This window comes from Epinephelus fuscoguttatus, linkage group LG17, assembly GCF_011397635.1.
Source record: "Epinephelus fuscoguttatus linkage group LG17, E.fuscoguttatus.final_Chr_v1".
NCBI lineage: Eukaryota > Metazoa > Chordata > Actinopteri > Perciformes > Serranidae > Epinephelus > Epinephelus fuscoguttatus.
In genome coordinates, this window is record NC_064768.1 from 24,752,536 (window position 1) to 24,779,869 (window position 27,334).

The window sequence follows — 27,334 nt, forward strand, 5'->3', positions numbered from 1 at the left end:
TCTGTATATGTATCTGTATGTGTGACAGCTGGTAAGTGAAAAGAAAATACCAGTCAACAGATGTCTCAAACATTTTGTCTTCATTACATAGAGTATCACTCAGGAAATAGCATATATAGCCTATTTCTTTCTTAGTTTTAGTTTTCATGCATCGACATGTTGAAATGTCTTTGGTGAAAAAGGTGTATTATTGGATGTATTTTGGTTGAACAATCATGAAAAACTGAAGTTGTGTTTAAGAGGGAACCTTTTTGTGGCAGAATTTGTTTGCTGGGCCTGGGATAGAAAGCAAAGTAATTTGTTTGTGGATTGAGCAGTTAGATAACATGTATATTGGATTGATCTCTGCAACAATATTGTAAAGGTTTTTTGTAAACCCTTAGGCACATTTTTGTGTTCATGACACAAAATAAAGAAAAAAACATCTTATGAAATTGTTGATCTGTAGACAGTGACTCACTGACACCTGAAGGCAGTGACTGGTATGTAATGCAGTAGTTACATCTCACCAGAAGAGGTCGATATTGAGAGGAACTGACTGAACTGTCAAAACAAACGCTCATGCTGCCTTTAAGGACTATCGGAAATACTGGAATTACTGATTTATCAAAAAACGATACAGCGGAAATTAGTAAAATAAAACAAAATATTGGGAATATGAGAATATTGTACCAAGAGCAAGTAATTAAATAACATGGTAACACTGATCTAAACAATATGAAGCTCACACATTTGGTCTCTGAAAACACATTTTATCTTTTCCATCTCGCCTCTGTTGTAGGCCTACAAGACAACAACAACAACAATAATAATAATAATAATAATAATAGGCTAATACCACTATTTTACGGCCAAAAACTTCATTACATTCGCACTACGACCCCTTGTAATGATAGATGCTGGATGTTTCCTTTAAGTTGACTATTTCAACAAATTATCTATTGACATTACTTTTCTATGGAGATACATTTGTCCTAAAATTATTTGTGTGAGCAGTTTGACAATTCGTGTGTGAATGTGTGATCTGTCAACATAAAACACCTTTGACGAATACAAAAAAGATTTGTAAAGTCATGTATATTCATTTTTTTGTAATTGTATTAAATGTATTTTCAGATTTTTTTTTTAATTTGTGGAATCTGTGTATTTGCAGCTGCATGTTATATTTGCAAAATAATTTTGTGAGTTTACTAATATTTTTCGGTATTTGTGGAAGAGGCTTTATATTTACAGATTAGTTCCACAATTTACCAAAAAATTGTGCCCAGCTTGTTAGTCATGAGAGATTTTGCACCTAAACTAGCTACGGCAAATCGTATTGTCTTATTACATGATTAAACAGAGAGTGGATATTGGATAACATCAACATATGTTACCCAGCAATCATCATGGCATATTCATATATAATGGAAACTACAAAAGAAAATAAGAAATTGTAAGCTTAACTAAATAGTTTTTGTGGAAGTTTTATAGTTTATGTAGAATAAGCATATAATTTTGTTATAGACTGATACTATTTTAAAAAAGAAAAGAAAAAAGAAAACCAAAATTGAGATGGGTTTTACTTGACCTTATACTTCATTCTGTTTAACTTAGACCTTAACATGACTATCTAAAGGAAGTAAAAGTCGTAACATGGTTTCCATTGGTGAACATGCAGAAGGATAATTTGCACAATGCACTAATCCATGTAAAAACAAGATGGCAGCCATACTTGCCCAGTCAGTCTGCAGCCGATCCTGACACATAAGTGGACAAGATCCAAAACGTGATGACATTTTATGGTAGAAACTTGTTTATTCATGATTAATAATGTTTGTAATTTGATATGGCAACAAATTTGACCAATTTTAGCAACAGTAACAAGCTAAGACACTGTTAATTAGGAAGTAGGCTACTCGTTTGAGGACATCTGGACTTAATTGTCGTCTCATTTAAGGACATTGGGACTTGATTATTGTTGACAATGTTAGTTTTTTATACTTACATTTCCAGGTGGCATTAGGGCCCCTCCACCCCACGGGCCCCAACTGCACCGCCTGCACTGCCCATACTTACGCCCCTGCATCACACCTATGATACATTCATGCAATTTACCGATTAACTAACTTTTATCTAACGTTAGTTTAACACACTCTAACGCACAGATGTTCTCAGATGAATCAATATGCGGGTATATGCTTAATATGTAACATATATATGCTTATATTTAGATGTTTGATAAGTAAAAACCCCGTTTCGCGCCTTCCAGTCGCTGCACGTAAGCTATTTCCGACTTTATATCCAGACATTGAACCTCACTTGGAACTGTTGGTCACGTGAAGGCATCACAGTGCGCAGCAGCCTCTGCGCAGCCGCAGTCAAGCTCAGCTCTGGTCAGCTGACTGTGAGTGAAATGTTGCGCTGAAGCACCTTGGAGTGAAAAAGCTGTTATTATCCACGCTATGTATGGGAAGCTGCGACGGGTTTACTGAACTACACCGTGTGGATCAAACACTGAAGCCAGCAAACACACCGGTAAGTACGGATACACACCGATTAGTGACGTCGTGACAGCGCGAGACTGCGATGCAAACAAGCTCGTGTCAGTAGCAAGCTAACAGTGAATTTAACCATGTAGCAACCAGGTGTCTTTTGCTGTTAAAATCAGTGGTGTTCATTGAGAATGACTGACACATCCGACACAAAGAGCAGCAGCTCCTGGTCATGTGTTGTTCTGGGTGTTTGATTAAGAGGAGGGTCAGTGTGTAGCATGTCCTCCTCAGCACACACACTGGTCATATGACAGCCAACCAGCAGACATGGAGACCCGTCTGTCTCTGCTGTGCTTCACTAATGCAATCTGTCAGTGTGTGTATGCAGTGTCAATATCACAATCATGGGGAAGTGAATGAATCAGAAGCAAAGTAGAAGTCAAAAGGGGAACAAAGGGCTTCATAACATGACTGTGATTCATTCAGGGATACTTACATGTCTGTATATCTGTCCTATAGTCCTATATAAGTACTCATGCCCTTTAACCTTTACCATGCTTTAAATATCTTACTCAAGTAAAGGTACTAAAGTAGTAAAGTAAACTGAAACATCAAAGATATACAGCAATATAATATTATATTATTGAATTATTATAACCAATACATTACATGTAGGCAGCATTTTAATGTAGCAGTTTGTGGAGGAGCAAATTTTACTAGGTCCATATATAGTTGGGTAGCTTAATGTGTAACAAGGCATCATTTTTATAATGTAGATCACGTGGCAAAACCCCAGCATTCAAAGAAACTAGCCACAAATGTATGTGTAGTGGAGTTAAGAGTAAGATATTTTCCCCTGAAATGTAGTGGAGTGGAAGTATTTAGCAGCATAAAATGGAAGTTAACCCCTTCACACTGCTTCTTTCACGCTGAAAATGCGTATTCAAGGGAGCATCTCCAAATATGAGTTTAATTAATCTTTATTTAACCAGGCAGTCTCACTGAAATTAAAACTCTTTTTCAAGCCAGGAACAACAAACATTCACAAGAACTCAATCAGCATGACAAAAGCAAAACACAGAAACAACACAACTACACAGTAAACAAGAAATTAAAAGACAGTTACGAGAATCATAAAAAACATTAGGTAATAAAGCTTTAAAGGAACAGTCTGTAAGATTTAGGGGGATTTAGTGGCATCTAGTGGTGAGGATTGCAAATTGCAACCAGCTGGAAGTTTTGCAGTGTGCCAGGTGCAAACTCCCAGCTAGGTAAGGGTTTTATTGTGAGCCAAATTATCTGCAGAGGTCTCTTTGTCTCCAGAACAACAGATTCTACATTCTAGCGCACCGCCTGCTAATTTGTGTTCACCTTATTTGTGATCCAGAAGTTCAGGAGGTTTTTTACTGGGAGCCGAATTATCCACAGAGGTCTCCTCCTCTCCAAAACAAACAAACCCAGTGATTTAAACTGTTAAAAACACTGTTAAAAAATCAGTGTTTTTTGATGCTCTCATAGCAGAGGGGCCACTAACTATGGTGAATGACAGGAAAACAGAAACTGCCCTATCGAGAGCCAGTGTATGGTTTGTCCATTCAGGGCTACTGTAGAAACATAGTGGTGCAACATAGAGATATCTGTGGAGGAGGACGTTCTCCTTATGTAGATATAAAGGCTCATTCTAAGATAACGAAAACACCATGATTCTCATTTTCAGGTGATTATACACTAAAGAAAACATGCTTATTATATGATATGCAATGTCTTGCTGATTTATCTCCCTAAATCTTTCGCACTACTCCTTTAAACTCTCAAGAAAAATAAGTTTTACCACACTAAAACTGTCTAGCTTTCAAAGTTCTCTGCTTTGATTTTGCTGAAGAGGTATATCAGTTTTATTTTGAGTTGTCTAGGTATCGTTTATGATAACATCTAGGAGTGGGGAATCTGGATAAAATATTTTGTAACGTCATTTTATTGTCGTTTTTCACATGTTGTATTATTATAGATGCACATTTTTTTGTTTTGATACTGTAATACTTGTTTATTGACAAAATAATTAACAAAAAAGACAAATTAAATGTTTGACAAATCAAAGTACTTCATGATATTGATGCAAAAATAATTTAACTGAGTAACGCTGCCCACAATGGCTCATTCCACCTTACATCTACCATCGTATAAATGATACAGAGTCAGTGACAGAACAGCCGAAACTCTTTCTCTTACTTCACCCTCAGTGACTTCCTTACATCAAAGGCCCGGTGGACGAACCTTTTACCAGCAGCCATGACAGAATTCTGGTTGATCTCGGCTCCGGGGGAGAAGACGTGCCAGCAGACCTGGGACAAGCTGATGGTGGCCACCACACGCACCAATAACCTCTCAGTCAACAACAAGTTCAACATCCCTGATCTCAAGGTCAGACACAGCAGTCGTTTGTATTTTCCATCACCAGAAATCCAGCCAACAGTGGTATAGAGATGGATTTTGTTCATATGTTTGTATGTTTTGTTCTAACAGGTTGGAACACTAGATGTCTTAGTGGGTCTGTCAGATGAACTGGCCAAACTAGACACTTTTGTGGAAAGGTAAACGTCTACATTTTAATTCTTAAATTTGTAAAACACCCTCTGTGTTTGTTAGGCAGCCAGAGGCAGTTTTAGATTAACAAATGGCATATTTTATTACAACTCTGCCTCTTGTCATCATCTATTCTCTCTCTTGTGTTCATGTTCGACCCTTGTGTTGGTCTCTCACCCCTTTCTGGTGTCAGTGTGGTGAAGAAGGTTGCTCAGTACATGGCCGATGTTCTGGAGGACAGTCGAGACAAAGTCCAGGAGAACCTGCTGGCTAATGGAGGTAATCGCTGTAAACTTTATCGTCAGACTGGTTCCCAGGCATTCATTCTTTTTCAGAAGTTGACAGACATAAGGTGAAGAAGGTGATGTTGTAGAGACCTCAAAGAAATTTGAGAGCAAAATGGCCTTGTTTGTGATGTTACGGAAATTGACAAATAATTTGTGATCAGTTATTCAGATCTGCTCTGAAATTTAATGGGTTCTTCCTTGGCCTATGTTACACCCTTCCACCAAGTTTCCTAAAAATCGGGCCAGTAGTTTTTCCGTAATCCTGCAGAAAAAACCAAACAAACCAAACTGAAAATAACCTCCTTGGTAGAGGCAATTTAAAGGGGACCTATTTTGCTAATTTTCACATTCATACTTGCATTTTGTGTTTCTACTGGAACATGTTTTCATGATTTAGTGTTCAAAACACTTTATTTTCCTCATATTATCTGTGCTAGAATACCTGTATTCACCGTCTGTCTTAGACGCTCTGTTGTCATGACATTGTAACATTATATATGACAAACTACGGCAGGGCATATAGGTCCCCTTTTAAGTGATAAATGATGACTTCATCTGGTTTTATTCACTCTCCGCAGTTGACCTGGTCACCTACATCACCAGATTCCAGTGGGACATGGCGAAGTATCCCATCAAACAGTCGCTGAAAAACATCTCTGAGATCATCTCCAAGGTATGCTAAAAAATCTGCTCACCTATAGACATAATGTTTAATTATCCTTTGCTTTGCTTGTGTAGGTGCCATTTTTGTTTTAATCAGGCAGTATCAAGGGCATTAAGACCACTTTTTGCAAGACAGACCAAGCGCAGCAGAGTAAATCATACTTAGATTTTGCTCACTCCTGTGATCTTATTGGGATTATAATGTGTTATATGTTTGGTGCAGGAAGTGATCCTTGGTGAAGTTATCTATAGTGTTCGTCTTCTTTTTCTTGTTATTTAGCAAGCGACTCAGATAGACAATGACCTGAAGGCCAGAGCTTCAGCCTACAACAACCTGAAGGGGAACCTGCAAAATCTGGAGAGGAAGAATGCGTGAGTAATTTACTACTACCGTGACCCCTACGACTCTGCAAGGGTTCCCAACTTCCCACCCACACAGGGTTTATAGCCTGCAACTACGTACCTGTCATTTAGAACTGAAGAACCTTCTTGGATGACAGGTGAAACGTCTAACAAGTCCAGTTGCCGACGATATAGCACTTATGATTACCATGACCTGGATGACTGAGAATCTTCACTGACATGTACTACTACCACCACCACTACCACCGCTACTACTACTAATGATAATAACAACCATAATATTATACTTTAGCACTTATTAGCTTGATCATGCATGATCTTTAGTTATTTCCCCCTACAACAGAATGATGTTAAAATTAGTCCACGTGTAACAAAAATATGTCTTTGTTAGAGAGATCCAGACAATCTGAATGTCATGTGTCGTCCTGTAGGGGGAGCTTGTTGACCAGGAGTTTGGCTGACATAGTGAAGAAAGAGGATTTTGTCCTGGACTCAGAGTACCTGATTACCATGCTGGTGGTTGTCCCAAAGTAAGTACACTTACACCTGTATCTATATGTGTAATATGCACTGAGGTAAGAATTCTCACTGTATCCATGGTGGACATGATGGAGGTTCCCTTCTGACCACAGCTCATAGACTGTATGATATAATGCACATAACCAACATAATGTCACCCATTGGTTTGTGGACACCAAGTTTGGTTTGGACGTCGCCATCTTGAAGTGTTGGAGCCACATGTGACCATATGTGGACAAGAGGGTGGAGCTTACACTAGCAGCTAGCTTGGATAGTACGATGCATTCACAGCTAAGGTTAACTGTGATAATGTTAATGTTAATGTTAATGCGTGTTTATAATAGGCAAAAACAGGCGTAGAATCATGAAACAAAATGTACTCACCAGAAAAACTGAACACCTATTTTAGTACAACCAACAAACACAGAACAAGGCTGTTTTAGGTGACCAAATTTTATGTACTGAAAACACACTAAAACAGCTACAGCTACATCTATACTTTGTGACCCTGGGGATGGGCTGTGGTTACAATACGTAGACAAAGTCATCAGCGTGGTAGTGACTTGACAACAGATGACACCCACCCATCAAAGTGGCTGCACCCTTAATTATACACAGCTCTAAATCGTACCCCCCCCCCCCCTTTTTTTAAAGATATTTTTTGTGGCATTTTTAAGCCTTTAATCGATAGGATGGATAAGCGTGAAGGGGGGAGAGAGAGAGAGGGAGTGACATGCAGCAAAGGGCCACAGGCTGGAGTCGAACCCGGGCCGATGCGGCAACAGCCTTGTACATGGGGCGCCTGCTCTAACACTAAGCCACCGACGCCCCAACCCCCCTTTTTTAAGAACAAATTACTAGTTAAAACCAAACTTACCAGAAGAATGAGCGCTTGAATGATAGAAACCATCTTTGGGAAAAAGTTATTTGACGTGTACTTAGATTTTTTCAGTGAGACACACGTCCCATTAGCTAAAATGGAGGGGGTGGGGCTTATGACCTGTACTGTCGCCAGCCACCAGGGGGCGATCAAGATGTTTTGGCTTTGCTTTGGTTGAGCTGTCATATCGTCCATTTATATATAGTTGATTATGGTGATTGACTCGCTTTCGGAGCCAGCCTCAAGTGGCCATTCAAGGGACTGCATCTTTGGCACTTGCGTGTTACAGTAGCTTAATTTCTCAGCCCCAGAGGTGGCAGCTTTTTACTGCTACATAAAAAAAGTCTAGAAACTAATGTATTTTGCAAAGTCCCATTTAGTGTCCCGGAAACTTCTTTCCCCTCGTAACTGAATAAATTTTGGTCATGGAAATAGTAATAAAAATAGTAACTTTATTTGTATATCACAGTTCGTACAGCAAGTGCAACTCAAAGTGCTTTGCATAATAAAAGACACAACAGGATGGAGTAGATAAGATTTGGTGGTTAAATTGTAATGCATTTAAGTCCAACATAAAATTAAAATCAGGTTTTTACCCTGAAAATATCCATATTGTTATGGCCATTAAATGTCATCTTTATATGTGAATCACACTGCTGTTATCTTTCTTTTCCTCCTTCACCAGGACGAGCTACGCTGACTGGCAGAAGACGTATGAAACCCTGGCAGAAATGGTTGTGCCACGCTCCACAAAGTAAGCATAACCACATGGTTCAGTTCATTCTTTTGTATCTGTATCCCACAGAATAAACAACGGCGTGCTTTCTCAGTTTGTCCTCCTCGTGTCCTCTGCAGTCAGTTTAGCAGGTTTGGTGCTCGACTCTGATAAGAATCAGAAACTCTTCATGGTTGACCTGTAAAAAGCAGCTGACTCGTATTAAAATAGAAAACATTATGTGGCTGACCTATAGAAAGCAATTGACCTTTTGCCAGCAAGGCCAGATGATATGAAGCGTTATGTTTGGGCACTTGGCACACTCGGCTCAATATGGTATCATATGGAGTGGTACCCTAGCAACCTGTGTCTCTGAGTAAGAATCTAGTGAGGGATCATCACTGCATTAGAGGCTCTTTCTAAGAAGAGATAGCCAGTGACACCATACGTATAGATGGAAATCAGTTTGTTTCAGTGGAATCTGCACAAACAGCAGATTTGTTTGTTTGAGTTTGTTTTCCCAACCATCTTGACAGTGTTGATGAAGGGAACAAAAGCAAATAGAGAGTCCAGACTGTAGTAAGCTATCAGCTGTGTGTCACTATCCAGTATTCATAACCCTGCTCTACAGGAGTTTAAAATGTTCCACCAAAGAGATATTATTTCGCTGTGTTGGGGACATTTCTGTGCACAGCGTGCAGGCAAGATTGGACTTTACAAAAAGGTAGCAACCAGGTTCCAGACTGTAAGCAGCACACAGACAAGAGGAAGCTACGAAATCACAGACACAGCGCTGAAACAAGGCAAATACAGTAAAGCAAACATCAGTGAATCTAAAGTTGACTTTCACTTACAGTGACAATATTGTTTGCAAACAACGACAATTCCTTACCTTCGGGTGTTTTGGTCCAGTATGGGAAATATTGCAAAATCAATGGACAGGACTAACTTGAAAGTTAGTTATTAATTTAACATTTAACATACATATACTTTAAGATTTTCTCCACCTCACCCATCCTTTGTCTTAGCAACATTGGTTTCGCAAAGATAATTAAATTGTGCTGTTTTTTTTTAATGGAATATCGCAGTGTAAATATACTCTGTCACAAGTAAAAGTCCTGCATTCAAATTTTTACAAAAGTCAAAGTATTAGTTTCAAATATATTATATTATTATATATAATGTATACAGATGTTATGCACAGCAGGGAAAAAGGAAAATGTATACATTGTATTGTTGTTGATGGAAAAAAAAACAAAACAAAAAAACATACTCTTAGAACCAAAACAAAAAGTACTCATTTTGTGGAATGGCCCATTTCAGAATAATATACATTGGAGTATTTGTTTATAATTATTGATGCTTAAATGTGTCAGCAGCTGGTAAAGGTGGGGTTAATTTTAACAGCGTTATATACTGTTGGGTAGCTTAACTAACTTATTAATTGATTTTATTTTTCTATTAATAATTTGAGTCTGTAAAGTAACTAATGTTGTAAAATAAATGTAGTGGAGTAAAAAGTAAAATATCTCCCTCCAAAATTTAGTGGTGTAGCAATCAGAATGTGTCATCATTCAGTTCATCGACATGGAGGTGGATACAGGAAATCGCGTGAAAGGAAAACGTGGACACTTTGCAGAGTAACAATAATGATATTTTACACCAAGTGGAGATGAACAGTGGGGCTGGAGTACGAAGTGTAGAGTCAGAATGTAATGATGTGCTTATTTTTTGTCATGAGGATATCTGTTATGTGTGAAAACCTGCTGAAATCCATCAGACATGATGTGTGTATCCAGCTCTCCTGATAATGTGTCACCTCCTCTCCACCAGGCTGCTCTTTGAAGACAACGACAGCGGCCTGTTCAGTGTCACTCTCTTCAGGAAGGCTATCGATGACTTCAAGCACAAGGCCAGAGAAAACAAGTAAATTCATTTTAATTCCAGAACTTCTACTTGAGCTGTGTTTCATTTTTAGCCATTTGACAGATGCCTTTGTTTAGAATTCCAGATGATGTTTTCTTTTATGTGTGTATTTTCCATGAATGATGTTTTATCTGTCCTTTGGGAAATCAAGCACAGATAGCAGTAATGATGCCTCATTTTTTCAAGTGGAGCACCTTTTCACGAACACAGGAAGTTATTACGTTCTAAAATAGAAACCCATTCTGTGACGAACATGATCTGTCAGCACTCTACAGTCTCTCCAATTAGCACGACTCAGGCTTTCACTGTGTGTGTTGATGTATTTGTGTCTGTTTGTATGTAGCTCTTTTTCATGAGTGCACTTGAGTGTGTGTGTGTGTGTGCCCCTGCACATCTGTGTGTTCGCTGACAGCTGATTGCCAGCTCTCTGCTGTGTGTCCACACCTAGGTTTACAGTGCGTGATTTCCAGTACAATGAGGAGGAGATGAAGGCAGACAAAGAAGAGATGACACGTTTGTCCACTGACAAGAAGAAACAGTTTGTACGCCTGCTGTTTTCCTCACAAGCAGTAACACCAACTAATTAGGGGGGAAGGAGGAAGTTAACAAAGCTCACTGTGTGCTGATGAAGGGCTTTAATTTGGTTTTATAAAGGCTAGTTTGGATTTTTTTAAGTGGTGTTTTATGTTGTACTCATCCATAGTCAGTGCATTACATACAGTAGATGGCAGTTGACACGCCCCCAGTTTGGAGAAACAGACAGGACGACCACCATGGAGGCTAAGCAATGTACTGCTGTGGATGGCAGCAGCAAAATGTATTTAGTCACCTAAAAAAATCAATATCAGTTTAAGTGTATGCTGTATTTAGAATATATTTACTGCTTTACCTTTCTGTCAGACAGCCCTTTGCAATGGGGATCTGATGCCATTAAAACCTTTTCTTCAAAGCCACCAGGCTCCACCGACAAAAACAGTAATTTTACCTCGCTGAACATGAGAGCTGCTGGTCTAAAGCTGCCGTGATGGCTTAGTTTGTTTGTGTTATTGTGTGACTTTGATGTTTTAAGAGGTTAGTTCCTATTACCCAAAGTCACACAATAGCACAAACTAACCGATAGAGGCAGCGGTAAATCAACTCCCGTGTTCAGTGAGGTAAAATTAACAAATATATTTTGTCAGGGCAGTCTGGTGGCTTTGAAGAGAGCATAGATAACAGCTTCAGTTCCCCGTCCGACATGGCTGTCAGACAGCAAGGTAAAGCAGTGGAAATACTCTAAATATTCCATGCACGTAAACTGATAATGATTTTTTTAGGTAGCTAAATAATGTTTTGCTGCTGAACTCGTCCACAGCAGAATATTGTAAGCTTCTCCAAACTGAGGGCGCGCTGACCGCCATCTGTTGTACATTATACACTGACTATGGATAAGTACCTCATACAGCCCTACCTAAAAAAAAATCTGAATTTTCCCTTTCAGCTATGAAAGCTATGACTATTGGCTGTAGATTTATGTTTATTTCTTATTTAATGTTTAATTTGAGCAAACATGGGCCCACAGTTTGTCTCACTGAAAAGAGTGATTATATTATCTTAATTAAAAATCATTAAAATGATGTTCCTGTCCCCCCAGGGGCCTTTGGTACGATGGCTGAAAGTGAATTTCAGTGAAGCCTTCATCGCCTGGATTCACATAAAAGCCCTGCGTGTGTTTGTGGAGTCAGTGCTGAGGTAAGCAAGTAAAGGCCGAGCAGCTTCCATGAACCATCCTCAGTGAAGTTCACCAGTCTGCAGCTCTTTCCATACTTTTGTCATCCATCCACCCATCCTTTAAATGAAAGGATAAACGATAGGGTGACAGACTTCTTGTGTCATAGATACGGGCTGCCGGTGAACTTCCAGGCCATGCTGCTCCAGCCTAACAAGAAGAACATGAAGAAGCTGAGAGAGGTGCTGTATGACCTGTACAAACACCTGGACAGCAGTGCTGCCATCATTGATGTGAGTCTCCTTCACACACACTCTGACAATTAAAGTGGCAAGTGAAGTAACCAGGAGGAAGGCAGGTCCAGCTCTTTGTCATTTATGATAACAGTGTCCTTAGAAAGACTGAGATCATCCCTCGTTCAGGGTGTTTGAGCTACTGATGTCTGGGTGTTGCTTCAGGATGGAGGGACAGACTGTGCTTTCCAATACCCATACTACCATATTATATAGGAATATTGGTTGTTTAAGTAAACAAAATAATCATAAATATTATAAACAACAGTAGGACACAACTATAAAAATAATAATGACAGAGAAATATACTATGTTAGAACTTTAAAGTTAAACTACACACATTGCTAAGTAACAACAGAGCTCTCTGGGTTGATCTCCATCTCTGGCGAATTTGATAAGCGGCGTTTGTTTTATCTCCAAGGTAACGGATATAAAAGCAAGAGGGTCAGAGTTCAGTGCGTAATGTTATGAGACAGTAGTATGTCCTGATTGTGTCCATACTGCATGCAATGGTATGTACTTTTTAAGGGCACATGTAGTACCTACTAAAAGTAAAAAGGAAAAAGTATGCAATACAGAACACACCCTAAATCACTATTTCTGTCGCCATAGCTAAACATATATTTTCTTAATTGGACTTGACTCAGCTGGAATTTTTTTTTTAGGGCTGTACCGAATAGTTTGAAGTATTGAAGCTTTATTCATAATGTTGACCTTCGAATTCTAAATCAACAAATTTGCATGTCTATTCATTTTTTTTAACTCCTTGAAACCTGAGAAAATTGGCTTGGCTTCTTTCAAAAACATGGGAGGAAGGTAATTAGCAATGAAAGAAGAAATGTCCCCAAAAAATTAGTAAGAAAAAAATAGTAAAAAATAAATAAATAAATAAATAAAATAAAATAAAATTTAAAAAAAAATTAAAAATAAGAAAATATGTTTAAAAAAGAAAGTAAATGACCTTTAAAAAGATCTTTAAAAAAATTATAATTCTGTAGCGTAATTTTAAATATCGTTTTTCATTGCTTTTTTTCTTTTCTCGTTGGCTTTTTGAAAATGATTTTCTAAATCATTGCTCATTGCCTTTATACCCATGATTTTGAGAGAAATTGTACCAACTTGCTCAGGGTTCAAAGGTTTGAACACTTGTGAAAGGTGTTTGAAAGCAGCACAAGAAAAGTGATGTCGCTCCAGTTTACAAAAGGTTAAACTCTGTATTTCTGCAAAGTTGCAGATTAGAATTAGACTACACTAATATATTGTTTAAAGAATTAGATTCCAGTGGTGGCTGCGTAGGATTGTTTCTGAATTGTTCAAAGGTTGGGCAGTCCAAAAATTAAAATTGATTGAAAAACAGGATCTTATAATAGGATATAGTAATTTTAAAAATTCCCATCATGTATTCATCGAACAATATTTGGCTCCAATCTATATTTGTTGGTGTAACAAACCCATTTTCACTCAGCACAAAAAACTGAGGCATGTACCTCCAGTAGCAGGGCGACATATCATCAATCCAGCAGCACTATAAATAACATAAGTTCATTAATTAAAGCTAATTTAAAAAATAATCCAATTAATTTATTCAAACTGATGATTTTGTTGTAGGACTTTTTGGGGGGTGATGATGTCATAAAATATTGTGTCAGACATTTGAAGCTTCATTCAAAAACCTCGAGAAGCTCTAAATATAAAAAGATGACGTGGTACAGCTCTAAATGTTTCCCTTGGAGACAGATAAATGAAAATGATAGATCATGATTGGTTTTCTCCATCAGTGCAACACATTACCTCGTGTTTCGGACATCACTGAAATTTCAAATATGAAGCTTCTCCCTGGAGCCCACAAAACCTGGATCATTCACCGTGCTAGGGGAACACTGCACTGCCTTATCAGCCCTGAAACAAAGAGGCTCTGTCAAGCTCCTTGATGCTTTTATTCACCAAATCCTCCCTCCTGTTTGGTGTGACAGATGTTGCCTCGGTTGCCATGAATGTTTGAGACAAACCATGCCAAACAATGTTATCATTAAACTCCACTGGGAACTTACTATAATAAGATAAAAAATATATTGAAATATGAATACAAACAAGTGTCTCTGCTGTGCGTGCAGGCCTCTATGGACATCCCAGGGCTGAACCTGAGCCAGCAGGAGTACTACCCCTACGTTTACTACAAGATCGACTGCAACCTGCTGGACTTTAAAGTCTAGATACATGGCCATCATCCTCTCTGTGCAGTGGTATTCTGATGTGACATGATCACATCCCTGAGCTTTAATTTATTTCCAAAATGTTTTTCCTGTTTGTTTGTTTTTTTTTTCACCTTTTGTGCTCTCATCCTCTTTTCCTCTCTCATGCCTCTGGAACATTCCTGGATCCATACTAAATAAGTTGTTGGAACTTCTGTTCTGATATGCTCGGGCCGTCTTCTTTATTTTCTGTTCCTCTTTGTACCACACTGTAAAAGTGAATTGCTCCCCAGTTTACACCCAACAAAATGGTTGACATTCCCCATCAAAATGACAACATGTAAAATGCTGCATTTTTATTGTTGTTTTTCTTTTCCAGTCTCCCTTCTTTACTCAAACAACAAAACGGTACGCGTGGGGAAAACGGAGGGGAAAATAAATGTATGTTAAATATAGTATTTATTTAAAGCCTCTAAACTCAGTGAAAATGTTTTTGTTTGTTCAGTTTTTGAAAGTGATGTGTTTTTAGCTTCATGTAAGGAATGTCTGTTTACAAGTAGATGTTGACCATCGTCCCCCTCCCACTAAAGATATAATCCTGTGAACCACTGAGACGGATCATTTTAAAGAAGCAATATGTTTGCTGATTGTATGCTCCTATGATTTCTGTATATTAAGCAGTTTGAGAAAGATAATGATAGGTCTATGTGCAAATACTGTATTGTCAGTATAACTAAAAATTATTCCACATATTTAAGATAAATGTGAAAAATAAATACTCTATGTGAAATATGCTTGACTCTGGCTCACTGTTAAAAGTTTATAAACCTTGTTGGCTGATAAAAACCAAATTGATTTTACCTGACACCATTTAAAATATAATGCAAACTCGTTGGAAGCAGTTTACCAAAACTGATTCAGATTTTCTATTTGGAGTTTCTCTGTTTTTTTGTGATCCAATTTGTATTGATTATAGAGAACAACAATTTTCACAGGACATATATGTTTGGCAGAAACATTTCCTGCTGCACCCCACAGGACACTCCCACAGAAGCACCTTTATGCTTTCGACAGCCTTGCCTAAAACATGTACATTATTTTGTTTGGCACCATCCATGTTTGCAACAGATTGTTCCATGCAGAGAAAGTAACCACCAGAGAAGTAAGTAACCACTGTTGTCTTTGCAATGAATGCAAGGCCTGCCAAAGTAGAGCAATTTTTTGGGCTGCTGTTAGGCCAGCTAGCTATACTCGTCATTCTTGAAGTGTAAGCATGGTTCAGAGTTTTCTATACTATCTGACAGACATGAAGGGACACACATGTTCCCATACCATATGCAAAAATGTGGCAGAAACTCCCTGATGGCAGAGCGAACAATTTGGGGATTGTCCAGCTTTCATCAGAGATCCTTTGTGAACAAATGTGTTGTTTGGGGTGTCTTGAAGAAATTTATATATTGAACCAAACTCTGACCCAGTGAATACTTGTGTAATTTAATGACAGATATCTCTTTTCAATTGGCATTTGTTTAAGAGGTGCCTTTACCATCATGAGTGTAATTACTACACTCTATGTCCAATATTCACAAACACACTGACTGTGTAGTTTTTTAACCTATAACACTAATTTATTTATTTATTATTGTGTGGATTGGATGGTTCAATGTTTGAAGAATGTGGTTTTAACTGTCAGCACATTACATGGTGACAGTAAAAGGCACTGATTTTACAGAGTTGCATTTACCATCATGAAATATAATTTGAGACCAGACCTCACACGTGAGCATAACCTCCTGCTACCTACTTAACAGGTGTTATTACTGTTGCTAAAATTGGTCAAATGTGTTGCCATATCAAACTACAAATGCTATTAATCATAGATTAACAAATTTCGGCCATAAAATCTGATCAGGTTTTGTATCTTGTCCACTTTTGTTTCGGGATTGGCTGCAGACTGACTTGGCAGAGATGGCTGCCATCTTGTTTTTACATGGATTAGTGTATTGTGCTTTTGCTACCACTAGATGGCACAAAAAAGTGTCCATGAATGAGGACAACAGGTCTGAATTTTGAGTCTTGTGATTCTTTTTAATTTTAGTTGTAGTTACTGATAATTATTCATAACAGTTCAAGAGTAAAAACATTTTATAAACATAACTAACTGTACAGTAGGAAGACTTTGCTTTAAGTTGCCCTGTAGCATTTACAAGTAGTTTATTAACACTTGATAAATGGTTTATACACACTATGTGTTTATTAGCCTTATGTACTTGTCAACAACCAGAAGTCACATAAGTGGAGGCTGCTAAAACATGGGCTAATATATCACAATATAGTAAAAAAAAGAAGGTGTTTTAATAGGAGCAGTTACAATTATTTGCGAATGAACCCAAACAAGTTCTCACAGCTGCACACAACTGCATTATTTTTGAATGATTAAATGTTTAGTTATCAAATGTTTGTAAATAGGGGTAGGCTACTTGAAGTAAAGCGTTAGAGTGATTCTGACTGGTGTAATTGCATATTTGCATGATGATGACGATCTGGAGTTGATGCTCCTCTCAGCCTATGAGCACTCAGGATGGATGCAGATGGATGACGCACACAGTGTGTGGTAATGCTGGTCAGCTGCTGTCTGTGGAGAGAGCAGCATCCACCAGCAGCAGCAGCAGCTCGGGCTGATGATGGAGACGGAGCCACGGATGGAGCTGCAGTAGTAGAGATCCGGGGAGGATGCAGCGGCTGTTGTGAGACAAACCGAGCCGTGTTTAGCCCGTGTCAGCTGCACCTGCCCTGGATGATTGTCCCGATGGGTTGTGGAGGGAGTCGGGCGGATGCGATCATCGAGCCGAGGTACCATGAGAGCTGGACCAGAGAAACGGAATCGACGTGGCTTACCAACACGGACGTGGAGACCTCTCTGCCAGTAGCAAACAGTAAGCCTCCGCTTTATCTATTTTTACTGCAACATCCCTCATTGCGTTTGTAATAGGCTACACTACAGCCACACCAGTGAGATGCAGGATTCACAAGACTCCAAACACCAGCTGTCAACTCCCTGACAGAGCAGTTTCCTACCTCTGTCATTGTCTTCATGTTGAAGCCAGGGCAAGAATCTGGCTGTGTTTCACATGATAATATCCCAAACTGTTGTCCAAAGGTAAAGCTCTGGAGGCCAGCCTGAGGGAGAAGAGGATGGTGAACACAGGCACCCAGTGTGGGAAGCAGGCCCTCACATCCACTGGCTCCAACCACCAGAGGAGACCCAGACGCTCCTTGACTGAAGTAGGTGCCTCTGGTCATGTTAAGGCAGCATCATGTCTTGTACCCGACTGTTTACATGACTTCTCATGTGCAGTTCTTCTGTCAGGCTGCTCTGCAGAATCTTCAACTTAAAGAGGAATCTGGCTTATGATAGCACACTTCTTAATCTAACTTGCTTTTGTTGGCAGCCCATAGTGACTGGAGAAGAAAATGTGAAGGCTTTAGGGAAGAAAGAGCAGCTGGCAGGTATTTGTCTTGTGATCTGAGAAGCAAGATGAGACATGTTCGCAGAGATAGGAACCAAGTTATCCCAGGCTCAGGAGGATAAAAATATAGACTACACAACAACACCCACAGTACTGACACTGTAGATCCTACAGTATATATGTACATGTCAGTGTAACTGTATATTATGCAGTGCAGTACTGGGGTACAAGTTTTACATATTGTATACTGCTCTATTCACAAAGATGCAGAGCTGAAACAAAAAATTAAAAACAGGCAGACTCTTTTGAAGAAATATGAGGATTTGCTGCTTTTCTTGGTCATATTTGACACTATTTGGGGTTTATGATAATTGAATAAAAGAAACAACTCAAAAATTAAATTAAGATTAAATGTTGCATTCTTAAATAAGTGTGTGGGCTGTCACTTCCTGGTGAATCAGTGGACTCGAGTGAAATGCCTTTGTGTTTTCCTGGTGATCGGATAAAACAAGGAGTTAAAACATAGGAAATTATAACTGTAGTTTTCACTATTGTCTCACGTGTTACAGAAAGACAAAAACAAGACTGATAGAGACAATTAAAAATAAGAGGCTTTGTGTGCATCTACTGACAGAGCATATTTACACTTTATGTTCGGCAGTATCTCAATAACGATGTTTGATTGTCATTCTGGATGAAACCACAGTAAAATTCTTAACAGCAGGTATTATTGTTTCAATGTTTTTTCATCATTAAAGCTGTGTTTGCTTGCTACACTTTGAAAAACTCACGGTAAATACTGTCCAGCATCAACCAAAGATTGCAACAGTCTCTGAGTTGCAGGTGCAGCGTGCACAACGTGGGTTTGTTTTGCTATTCCCTAGTTTACAGAGTGGGCGTGCAGCAGGCAAACCCAGAGATTCTACTGGCTTCTTGTCCTCAGTGACACAGACCCTGGAGCACACATTTAAAAGACAGGCTATCTTTAATGTTAATGCACATTTTATATAGTTTTCATATGTTCACAGAAGGTGTTGGGTATGCTGTTATTTTAATGTTTATGCAAACAAAAAGTGCTGCTAATTTTATTTTTGATTCACAATCAAAAACTAACTGATTTTAGTGTGTGCATGGATGGATTACTGAATAGGTCCACCATTCAGAGGCACAGGGGCCCAAATTGTCAGGGGTCCCCTATCGCCTTTATTTGCAAAGTGTCACTCAAACAAACAAAAAAAAAAAATCATAAATCAATCCCCCTGGGTTGGGGGAGAGTTACAGTACTGCCTCAAGCGAGGGAGTTCAAGTAACTCGGGGTCTTGTTCATGAGTGAGGGTAGAATGGAGTGTGGTTGGTGGTCGGTGGTTTGGTGCAGCACGTCCAACTGGTAAGAGGCCCTGGGGAAGACCCAGAACACACTGGAGGGATTACATATCTCATCTGGCCTGAGAATGCCTTGGGGTCCCACAGGAGGAGCTAGAAAGTGTTGGTGAGGAGAGGGACATCAGGGGTGCTTTGCGCGGCCTGCTGCCCCCGCGACCTGGCCCTGGATAGGTGGATGAAAATGGATGGATGTATGGATGTAAATGTGTAAGCTCTAATACTCATGAATAACGGATAGAAAGAGCATGTTTTAATTTCATTGTCACTATTGGGGGCTGAGTTACAAATGTTTTGTTTGTCTGTACAAAACTCATTTAACATTTCAAAAAGATATGAAAAATCAATTCTTCTGACCAAACAAATGACATTTTCAGCAACACAGAAACATAGACTATTGTGTTTGTATTAATTTAACCTTCCTCTTGTGTGCAGGGCTTCAGTGACTCAGGTCTCAGTTGGCCATCGTTGCCCACTCGCTCTCTGTCCGGTGTGGTGACATTTAAATGACGTGACATTCAATACTCTTACATCTTTTCACAGCAAACCACTCGTGAGTCCAAAAGGAGGGCATCAAAAGAGGCCAGCGCTTTGTCTAAGGATGGGCAGCCTGTCAATAACAACAGTAGTGGAGACGCCGAATCTGGTAATGTGTGTGATGAAAGATGAAGAAAAGCCATGACTCTGCAGAGAGGGAGATGGCCGGAACTGTGAGAAGTTCACCAAAAGATGGGACAGTGATATACAGAAGTGTGGGGATGATGTTTGCGAGACCTTGGCTGTCAATCTCAGTGGTTTACAACATAAGCACTTGCATAATGTTTCCATCCAAAGATCTTGGGATGCTGCATCTTTGTTGTGCCATTGCAAATGCATGCGTGAAGTGAAGCAGAGGGTGGATCACAAATAGTGCTCCCACTCTCCACCACGCTTTTCTCCCATGCTTAAGTTGCCGGTCAGGGAATGAGTCACTGTGTTAAGCCAACTTTGAAGAAAACAAGAACAGGCTGTCCAGTATGCACATGATAATCACAATCTGCACATCAAATGTTTTCTGTGTGAGGCCTTCCTTAAGAATTTGCTTCAGTTCTTTGTGCAAGTATATTCTTTTTTTCTTTGTGAATGAAAAACAATGACAATGCTGTTTAACCTCAAACATGCTGTAAATTATTTTCATTTAAAAGACCCTGAAGTGCTGTTTAGAAACTGAGGTTTGGAGGTTTGACGCTTGAGGGCTGAAGACTGTCTTCTCCAGCCTTTGCAAGATAAAAAAACAAACACACCCGCATGTGCCTACAATTCATCTGAACTGCTCCTGTTTTCACTTTGAGAGTTTGTTCTGTTCAGCATTATGTGTTCTCTTGCATCTTCTTTTATGTTATATGAAGTTATACCTTATTATTTACCACAATATATTTTAACGATGAGTCATTTGTGTGGCTTACACTGATCTGCATGTTTAATCAATCTCAAATTGATTCAGCGCTGATGGCAAAATGTCTCTGCCTAAACATTATCAAAAGCAAGCTGTCAGAAATAAAACTTTTTGCTTATTTGGTACATGTGACAATGGAAAACTGCACTGAGAAGTGCATTCAAGATGGTTCATGAGCAGAGTGACAGTTATGACCAGCAGATGGTGTTGTTGATCAGCTGGAGTCTTTAAGAAAACCTGTCTGAACTGACATTTTATGCTTATGATAACTGTTACTTGTCAAGAGTTCACTGAGATGATAATGCTGAGATGTTTACAGACCAACTTTTGTGACTGGAAACAACATTTTGACACACAGGATCTACATCACTTTTCTTCTTTGAATTAAAATTGTCAGCTTCTTAAGTTGTGAAACCCAGAAAAACGTGATATGTGCAGTCATTTCCCGTTAGCTCCAGGCAAAGACAAAAGCAGAATTAATTGACCTAAATCAATAAGCCAATATATATGTTGCTTTATGTTATTTACCAAGTGCTGAGCACAGCTTGATATTAAAAACAAGCAATGGTGAAAGACATACGAATATTCTTTATTTGATTAAATGTGGAAATATTGCTGCAAAAATGTACTGAATTACAAGTAAAAGTCCTGCATTTAAAAACAAGTATTTTTTGAGTTTTAGCAGTTAAAGTTTCAAACATAAAATTGGGCCTAGTGTTTAGTGTTATATTATTATATTTATTGTATTTAATAATTGACTATTTTAACTGATGCATTAACATGTAAGCACAATTTTAATGTTGTAGATGTGGAAAAGTATGTGATTACCACTGTTGGGAAAATTAATATTTAACAGTACATTATATTTTCACAACACATTTTTATGCTTACCAGGCCTAAAATCTTAATTTGCGAAGTTTGGTAAAATAAGATCAGATGAGAAAAATCCTTATCTGTTATGGCTTCCTTGTCAGCTGCCAAAAAAACTATACATCCTATTTCTTAATCAGCTACTGCATTAACAAACATGCCAACAGGAGATACAAAGGGTACCATTTAGAATGTCTGTGTTGTCAAGTTGTTTACTTTGGGGGAATTGTGTAAATAGTAATGCAAATAAATAAATAAATAAATAAAATAAATTAAAAAAAAAAATTCAGTAATTACAGCTGCCAAAAAAAGTGGTCGAGCAGAAGTACTAAGCAGCATACAATGAAATGAAGTACCTTAAAGTTTTAGTGCAGGGTTCACTTGCAAAACCAGATAATTCGGCTTTTATTTATTTTCCAAATTTATTGTATTTTTTTGCACTCCAGGGAATAGCCTAGTAGTTCTGTGGGCTGAGTCTTAGGATGGCATAGAGCCACTGTAGGTGCAAGCAGGGGAAAAATATGGAGTGACACAAATAAGATTTGTCTAGGGAAAATAAACAAGAGATTGATGATACTGTGCTGACCTTTAATTAACTTAATTCAGTGTGTATCTTTTTTATTAGTTGCGTCCCTAGTTATTATTAATGATTGTTTTATAGATATATGGTTCGGGAGCATGAACTTTTGTTTATACCTCTGGGGGCATGCCAAAAAAAGTTTGAGAACCACTAGAAAAGCCTATTGGTCAAACTGGTGTTGTTTTTTTCCCCCATAAGATATTGTATATAATGATAATTTTTATAAATATGTTTTTAAAAATTCTTGCTAGAGTCATCCAGAATGAACAAACCAAACACTGACTCTCGACAGGGCCCTTCCACTTCCGTGTCGACCACAGTAGTTATTCAGCATTTGAACAGGTTTTAATCACCTGGTACATTTGTTTTATAGAGGCAGAGACCTCTGCAGAGAATTCAGCTCCTGGCAAAACCTCCTGAACAATAATCATGGAAGGAATCCTAATGGGAGAAATTTCAGCTTGTTGCAACCTGCAGTCCTCACCACTAGATGCCACTAAATCCTACGCACTGTCCCTTTAATAATTTTTAATCTGTTTTTTGCGAATGAACGCCATTTTGAATTCAGTTACATTCCACCTCATGAGCTAAAGCATTCACCACTACAGTGTATGGTGTGACCTCAGGGACACTCCAATATACTGTATTTTTTTTTATTATTACGGAATCTGGACTACAAAACCTGATGGCGGACTACAAAATGACGCATGGAGGCGTCATGCGCAGTAAACCGGCGGGCACTGAGACCACGCGGAACCAGCTGACAGCTAACAAACTGTCGGTCACAGTGAACCGTTGGTGCTCTCCGTTCACACCGGGGACATATCATTTGATTGAGAGGTTAACGTCTGACCGAGGGACTCTGAACAATTTGCTTTATTTCGTTTTTTATCTTTAAATTGTGCGGTTATGATGAGGTGAGGATGGCCAAGCGACCGGGGACTGACGAAGGGATGTTGACTTCGCCGACGATTCTCCGGGATTTCTCCGCCGATATGAACAGCGGGGACGTGAACATGGACTGCAGCGAGGGCGCCGCGGACGTCTCCTTGGAAGAAATACTCACACTGTACAACCAGCCGATAAACGAGGAGCAGGCATGGGCTGTGTGTTATCAGTGTTGTCGGACTTTAGCGCAGAAACACCGGAGGAAAAGCTCCACGTCCGCCGGTGCGTCCGCCGTCGGCTGCCCGAGGAGGATTGAGGGACCCGGGGATGTGTGGATCGGGAGAGACGGGACTGTGAAACTGCACTTTGAAGACAGCACAGGTAAACGAGCCGAGCAGCCAGGTGTCGGGGAAACATTTTGAGTTACTGCGCAGTTTAAACGACACACACTGATATCCCAGCAGGCTGCCGACAATGAAGCATTTTCCTTCACATCACTCACAAACCGACGGAGCATCCCTACAAAGAGGCCATATTGTTGTGGCTGTCTGCTTCCAGCCATGTGGTGAATTTGTTTACAGACGCCCCATGCGATTATTAAATATACATCACAGATCACTGCATAGCTTCAGGGGATCAAAAACACAGAGGAAGCTGTATCATCAATTATAACAGAGAGAATTGTGTTGTTCACAACACAATCTAATATTTACATCCTAAACATGGCTTACATTGCTGCTTCATTCAAACGGGTGTGTTAGCAGGGCTGGCTCAGACAGGCTGCTGTGGATTTGTGTTTGAAATCATGCTCCTGCAGCGGTCAGTTAGCTACAGTAAACAATGAACCATGTGATGGATTCAAACTGCATAGCACCTTGGGCCCAGTCCAGAGCAAAGCTATATAGTCAGCATCAAGGGCTACAGTGGAATACTGGACAAAAGCCAAATACAGATGACTCACGTTGCTGCTAACAGCCTCATTATTTATGTTGTGACATTAGGTGAGGTCACAGATACATAGAAGTGTTGGAGCAGATGCTTGGTGTGGGCTGCATGCACCTGAGGGGGATGGAAACACGTTTTAATATGTAAAATAGTAAGGTGGAAGCTTGCATGCACATGGGCTGCATACAGTAGAGCCACTCACTTGTGGTAGGGTTGTGTTCCACCTTGACTATTTACCTCAGAGTTGAAGCAATTTATTGATGCGTTGATCAGTCTATTGACAGAAAATTAATTTGCAACAATCTTGACAATCCTTTAAGCAAAAAACATCCAGAATGTCACTCACACCAGCTGCTCATTGCATATATTTGCTTATTTTTGTGATATTAAGATTAATACTTTTTGGTTTTGGACTGTTAGTTGAACAAAACAAGCAATATGAGGACCCTTTTCACTATATTCTGACATTTTATAGACCAAACTAGTTGATAAATAATAAGTTTCAGTCCTAATGTACCTGACACTAGCTGAGCGCAGTCACCTAGTGGAAAAACTGCCATTACTGTGGGTCTCCACTATTTCAAAGGAACTTCTGCAAGGCCTCTTCCATTAAACCAGTTCAGGTGTGTACAAAGATGTTACAGACTTAGTGTCTTAAAGCCTGCTGGAAAGCTAGTCTTGAACTGGGCTGTCTGTGCAGCATAAAGATGCAAATTGTTTGAATTTGGTGCTACATGACCAGAGAAAACAAAGGAAAAGGGCTGTGGCGTTTGCTTTTGCTCAAGAGGTATAAAACGTACAACAAGGACAATGCACTGCGTCACACCAGACCACTAAACACTCTTGCTGATGGGTGTTGTAATGTGCGCTTGGCCATTTTGACACAGCAAACAATATGGTGGCCAAGTGGTACAATCTCAAATTACAGTGAAAATAGGTTTCTAAAAAATATTTTAGGTGAGAAAGGAAAGGCAAGGCACCCTCTACCTGTTCACAAATTCTCATACTGCAGCCAAACAGTACACTAAAATGTGTTTCTCAAGACCTTTTAGGCATAAAATAGCCAATGTAGTAACAGAATCTTGATTTATTTTTGATCAGTGCTGCCTAGTTGTACAGTTTGATCTATATTTGGTCTGAATGTGAGTGAGAGAAAGAGGGGTGGGTCTCTCTCTTGGTCTGCTTCTATAAGAAGGAGGGAAATTTACCGTAGTTCATTACACACACTACCCACGTTTTTATGATACAAAGCTGGTTAAAAATCAGCAAAGTATTCCTTTAACTGCATTCCATTAATACGTGAGAGATAAACCTGGGTGTGGGAGGAGGAGGTGTGGCTGTCAGTGTAGCCTCAGGCACAGAGGTTATATTCTGTCTCTCCTGGGAACCTATTAGCCACCTTGCTTCTTTTCTCCCTCCCCTGTAAACCCCCTCAGTCCAGCCCTCTCTCAACTCAGCATATTTATTGAGCCAGTGCAGTAATGTTTGCTGTGTGTGGAAATTACACTCTCAGTATAAACAGACTGCTGAGAGTCTTGACGCTGCTAAAAATAGAGTAAATGTGATGATTAGATGCACAGACTTCAGAAGTCTTGACTGCAGATGAGTTTGGAGATTACGACAGAGTCCTTTGCTGCTCCTCTGGCTGGTGGCTGAGGTATTTTGGGCCAGCTCAGCCTCAGCTCTGTCCTGATTCTTATTGGGGCTGGCAATGAGAGAGACGTGAGACCGATTAGGCTTCCAGTGGCTCGTTTGCCCCTTTTTGAAGTTGTCACCCCAGCAGAAAATCAATGGTTGTGCAGTCTGTACATGAGTCAGGGACAAGGTGACATTATTTGGCCAGCAACCAGACCACAAACACTGAGGCCTTCAAGTCACTCTTCCTTTCTTACTACTTGTATCAAGATGTCGTTTGCATTTTTGCGCCGCATGGTAAACAGAATCCGAGTAATAAGCAGCGCATATACAGTCTGCACTCTGCAGTCAGATCAATTCACACGGAGCATGGGGAAGAATATGTTCACTCCCACTCCATGTTGCCTTGGGCCTGAATGAAGCCTGAATGCTGCATCAAGATGAGACACTTGTCTACCCCAAGATTTCCAATGATTCATACACACAGTGCAGGGGATTTTTTCCTTTTTTAGTTGATTTGATGCACGCAGTTTTTACCTGGAGTGTTACTCATAGAGTTGATTTGGTTATTTATGTCAGTGGATGGGTATAAATAAGGATGTAACATCACTTCTGTATTTATTTTTTAGAATGAAGGTCAGTCATGAATAAAAAATAAAACTTCTGAAAATTTCATTCTGGTAGAAAAACCTTACATCTACCCATCTGTATAACATTCTTTGTGAACCCCTTTTCTCACCAGCACAGAGGCTGATATTTCTCTGAATAGGATAGTCTGGGTGACACTGCACGCTGCTCCAAATATGTCCACTGTGACTTACTCGCTCTAGGAGAGACGAGGGCCCTGGCCAAGCCATCGCTTCTTGGCTGGGACAAACAGAGGAGCCAGTGTTCCCCAGATGAGCGTTGGTGGATGGCTGTTTATTTTTTTTCCTCCCGTCTGTCGGCTGTAATTCATAGTGATCTACGCAGAATCATGCTACACTTTGAAACAAGTATTTCCCGTAAATGTCTCTGTAAAGAAGTACTTACCCACTGAAGAACTGTTTGTCAATCAGGTGGACACCTTGAATTTGTGAAGAAAACTTTTGTTGCCAAAAATTCCACTAACAACTTTGAATTTATTGGGAAACGTTACCATTGGCAATCATCCCAGGCACAGGTCACTCTGCAGTACGCACAGGTATTCGTTGGCTCCAATTCCTATTGGCTTCGGTTGGCAGTTACAGAAATATATAACACCTGGGTGAACACACTAATTTTTAGCTCCTTTGCCCTCACAATGCAATAACAGATCGCCACAAAATACTGCCTGTCTCTGTCCAAGCAGCGCTAAAACATCATCAAAATGTAGTCACCACTGAGTTTGAGAGATTCCATACTGCTTTCTTCTGTTTACTAGGGCCCATGCGGGATGTAAACCATGACACAACAGAAAAAAAGGCATACTCGTCTGCCGCTTAGTCTACAGGCAGTGGGAAAGGATTCTATGGACTATTTTTTTTTTTAATGGGTTTTCCGGCATTTA

At 39.5% G+C, this 27,334-nt stretch overlaps 3 protein-coding genes across 7 annotated transcripts in view; all 3 read left to right on the forward strand.

The window, feature by feature from the left end:
• The first annotated feature begins 2,357 nt into the window (after window positions 1-2,357).
• Window positions 2,358-15,395, forward strand: atp6v1c1b (ATPase H+ transporting V1 subunit C1b). The gene is made up of 13 exons (XM_049602898.1): window positions 2,358-2,517; window positions 4,715-4,895; window positions 4,998-5,065; window positions 5,251-5,336; window positions 5,923-6,017; window positions 6,288-6,379; window positions 6,802-6,900; window positions 8,455-8,523; window positions 10,318-10,410; window positions 10,859-10,952; window positions 12,044-12,141; window positions 12,288-12,411; window positions 14,526-15,395. The coding sequence occupies exons 2-13, from the start codon at window positions 4,764-4,766 to the stop codon at window positions 14,622-14,624; spliced, it is 1,149 nt and encodes a 382-aa protein (XP_049458855.1). The 5' UTR covers window positions 2,358-2,517; window positions 4,715-4,763; the 3' UTR covers window positions 14,625-15,395.
• A 1,384-nt stretch (window positions 15,396-16,779) lies between these two features.
• On the forward strand, window positions 16,780-21,365 carry si:ch211-215i13.3 (brain and acute leukemia cytoplasmic protein). Its single transcript, XM_049602307.1, has 3 exons — window positions 16,780-17,539; window positions 17,764-17,888; window positions 19,997-21,365. Exons 1-3 carry the CDS (start codon window positions 17,221-17,223, stop codon window positions 20,120-20,122), a joined length of 570 nt encoding a protein of 189 aa, XP_049458264.1. The 5' UTR covers window positions 16,780-17,220; the 3' UTR covers window positions 20,123-21,365.
• Window positions 21,366-23,087: 1,722 nt separating this feature from the next.
• spire1a (spire-type actin nucleation factor 1a) overlaps window positions 23,088-27,334 on the forward strand; it is a 37,926-nt gene continuing 33,679 nt past the window's right edge. For 2 of the 5 annotated variants that reach the window (XM_049602390.1, XM_049602391.1), the window contains exon 1: window positions 23,088-23,607. In XM_049602390.1, the coding sequence (XP_049458347.1) occupies window positions 23,262-23,607 (346 nt within the window). In that variant the 5' untranslated portion in view covers window positions 23,088-23,261. The remainder of the gene's footprint in view (window positions 23,608-27,334) is intronic. The other 3 variants (XM_049602393.1, XM_049602392.1, XM_049602395.1) reach the window with 2 other exon arrangements.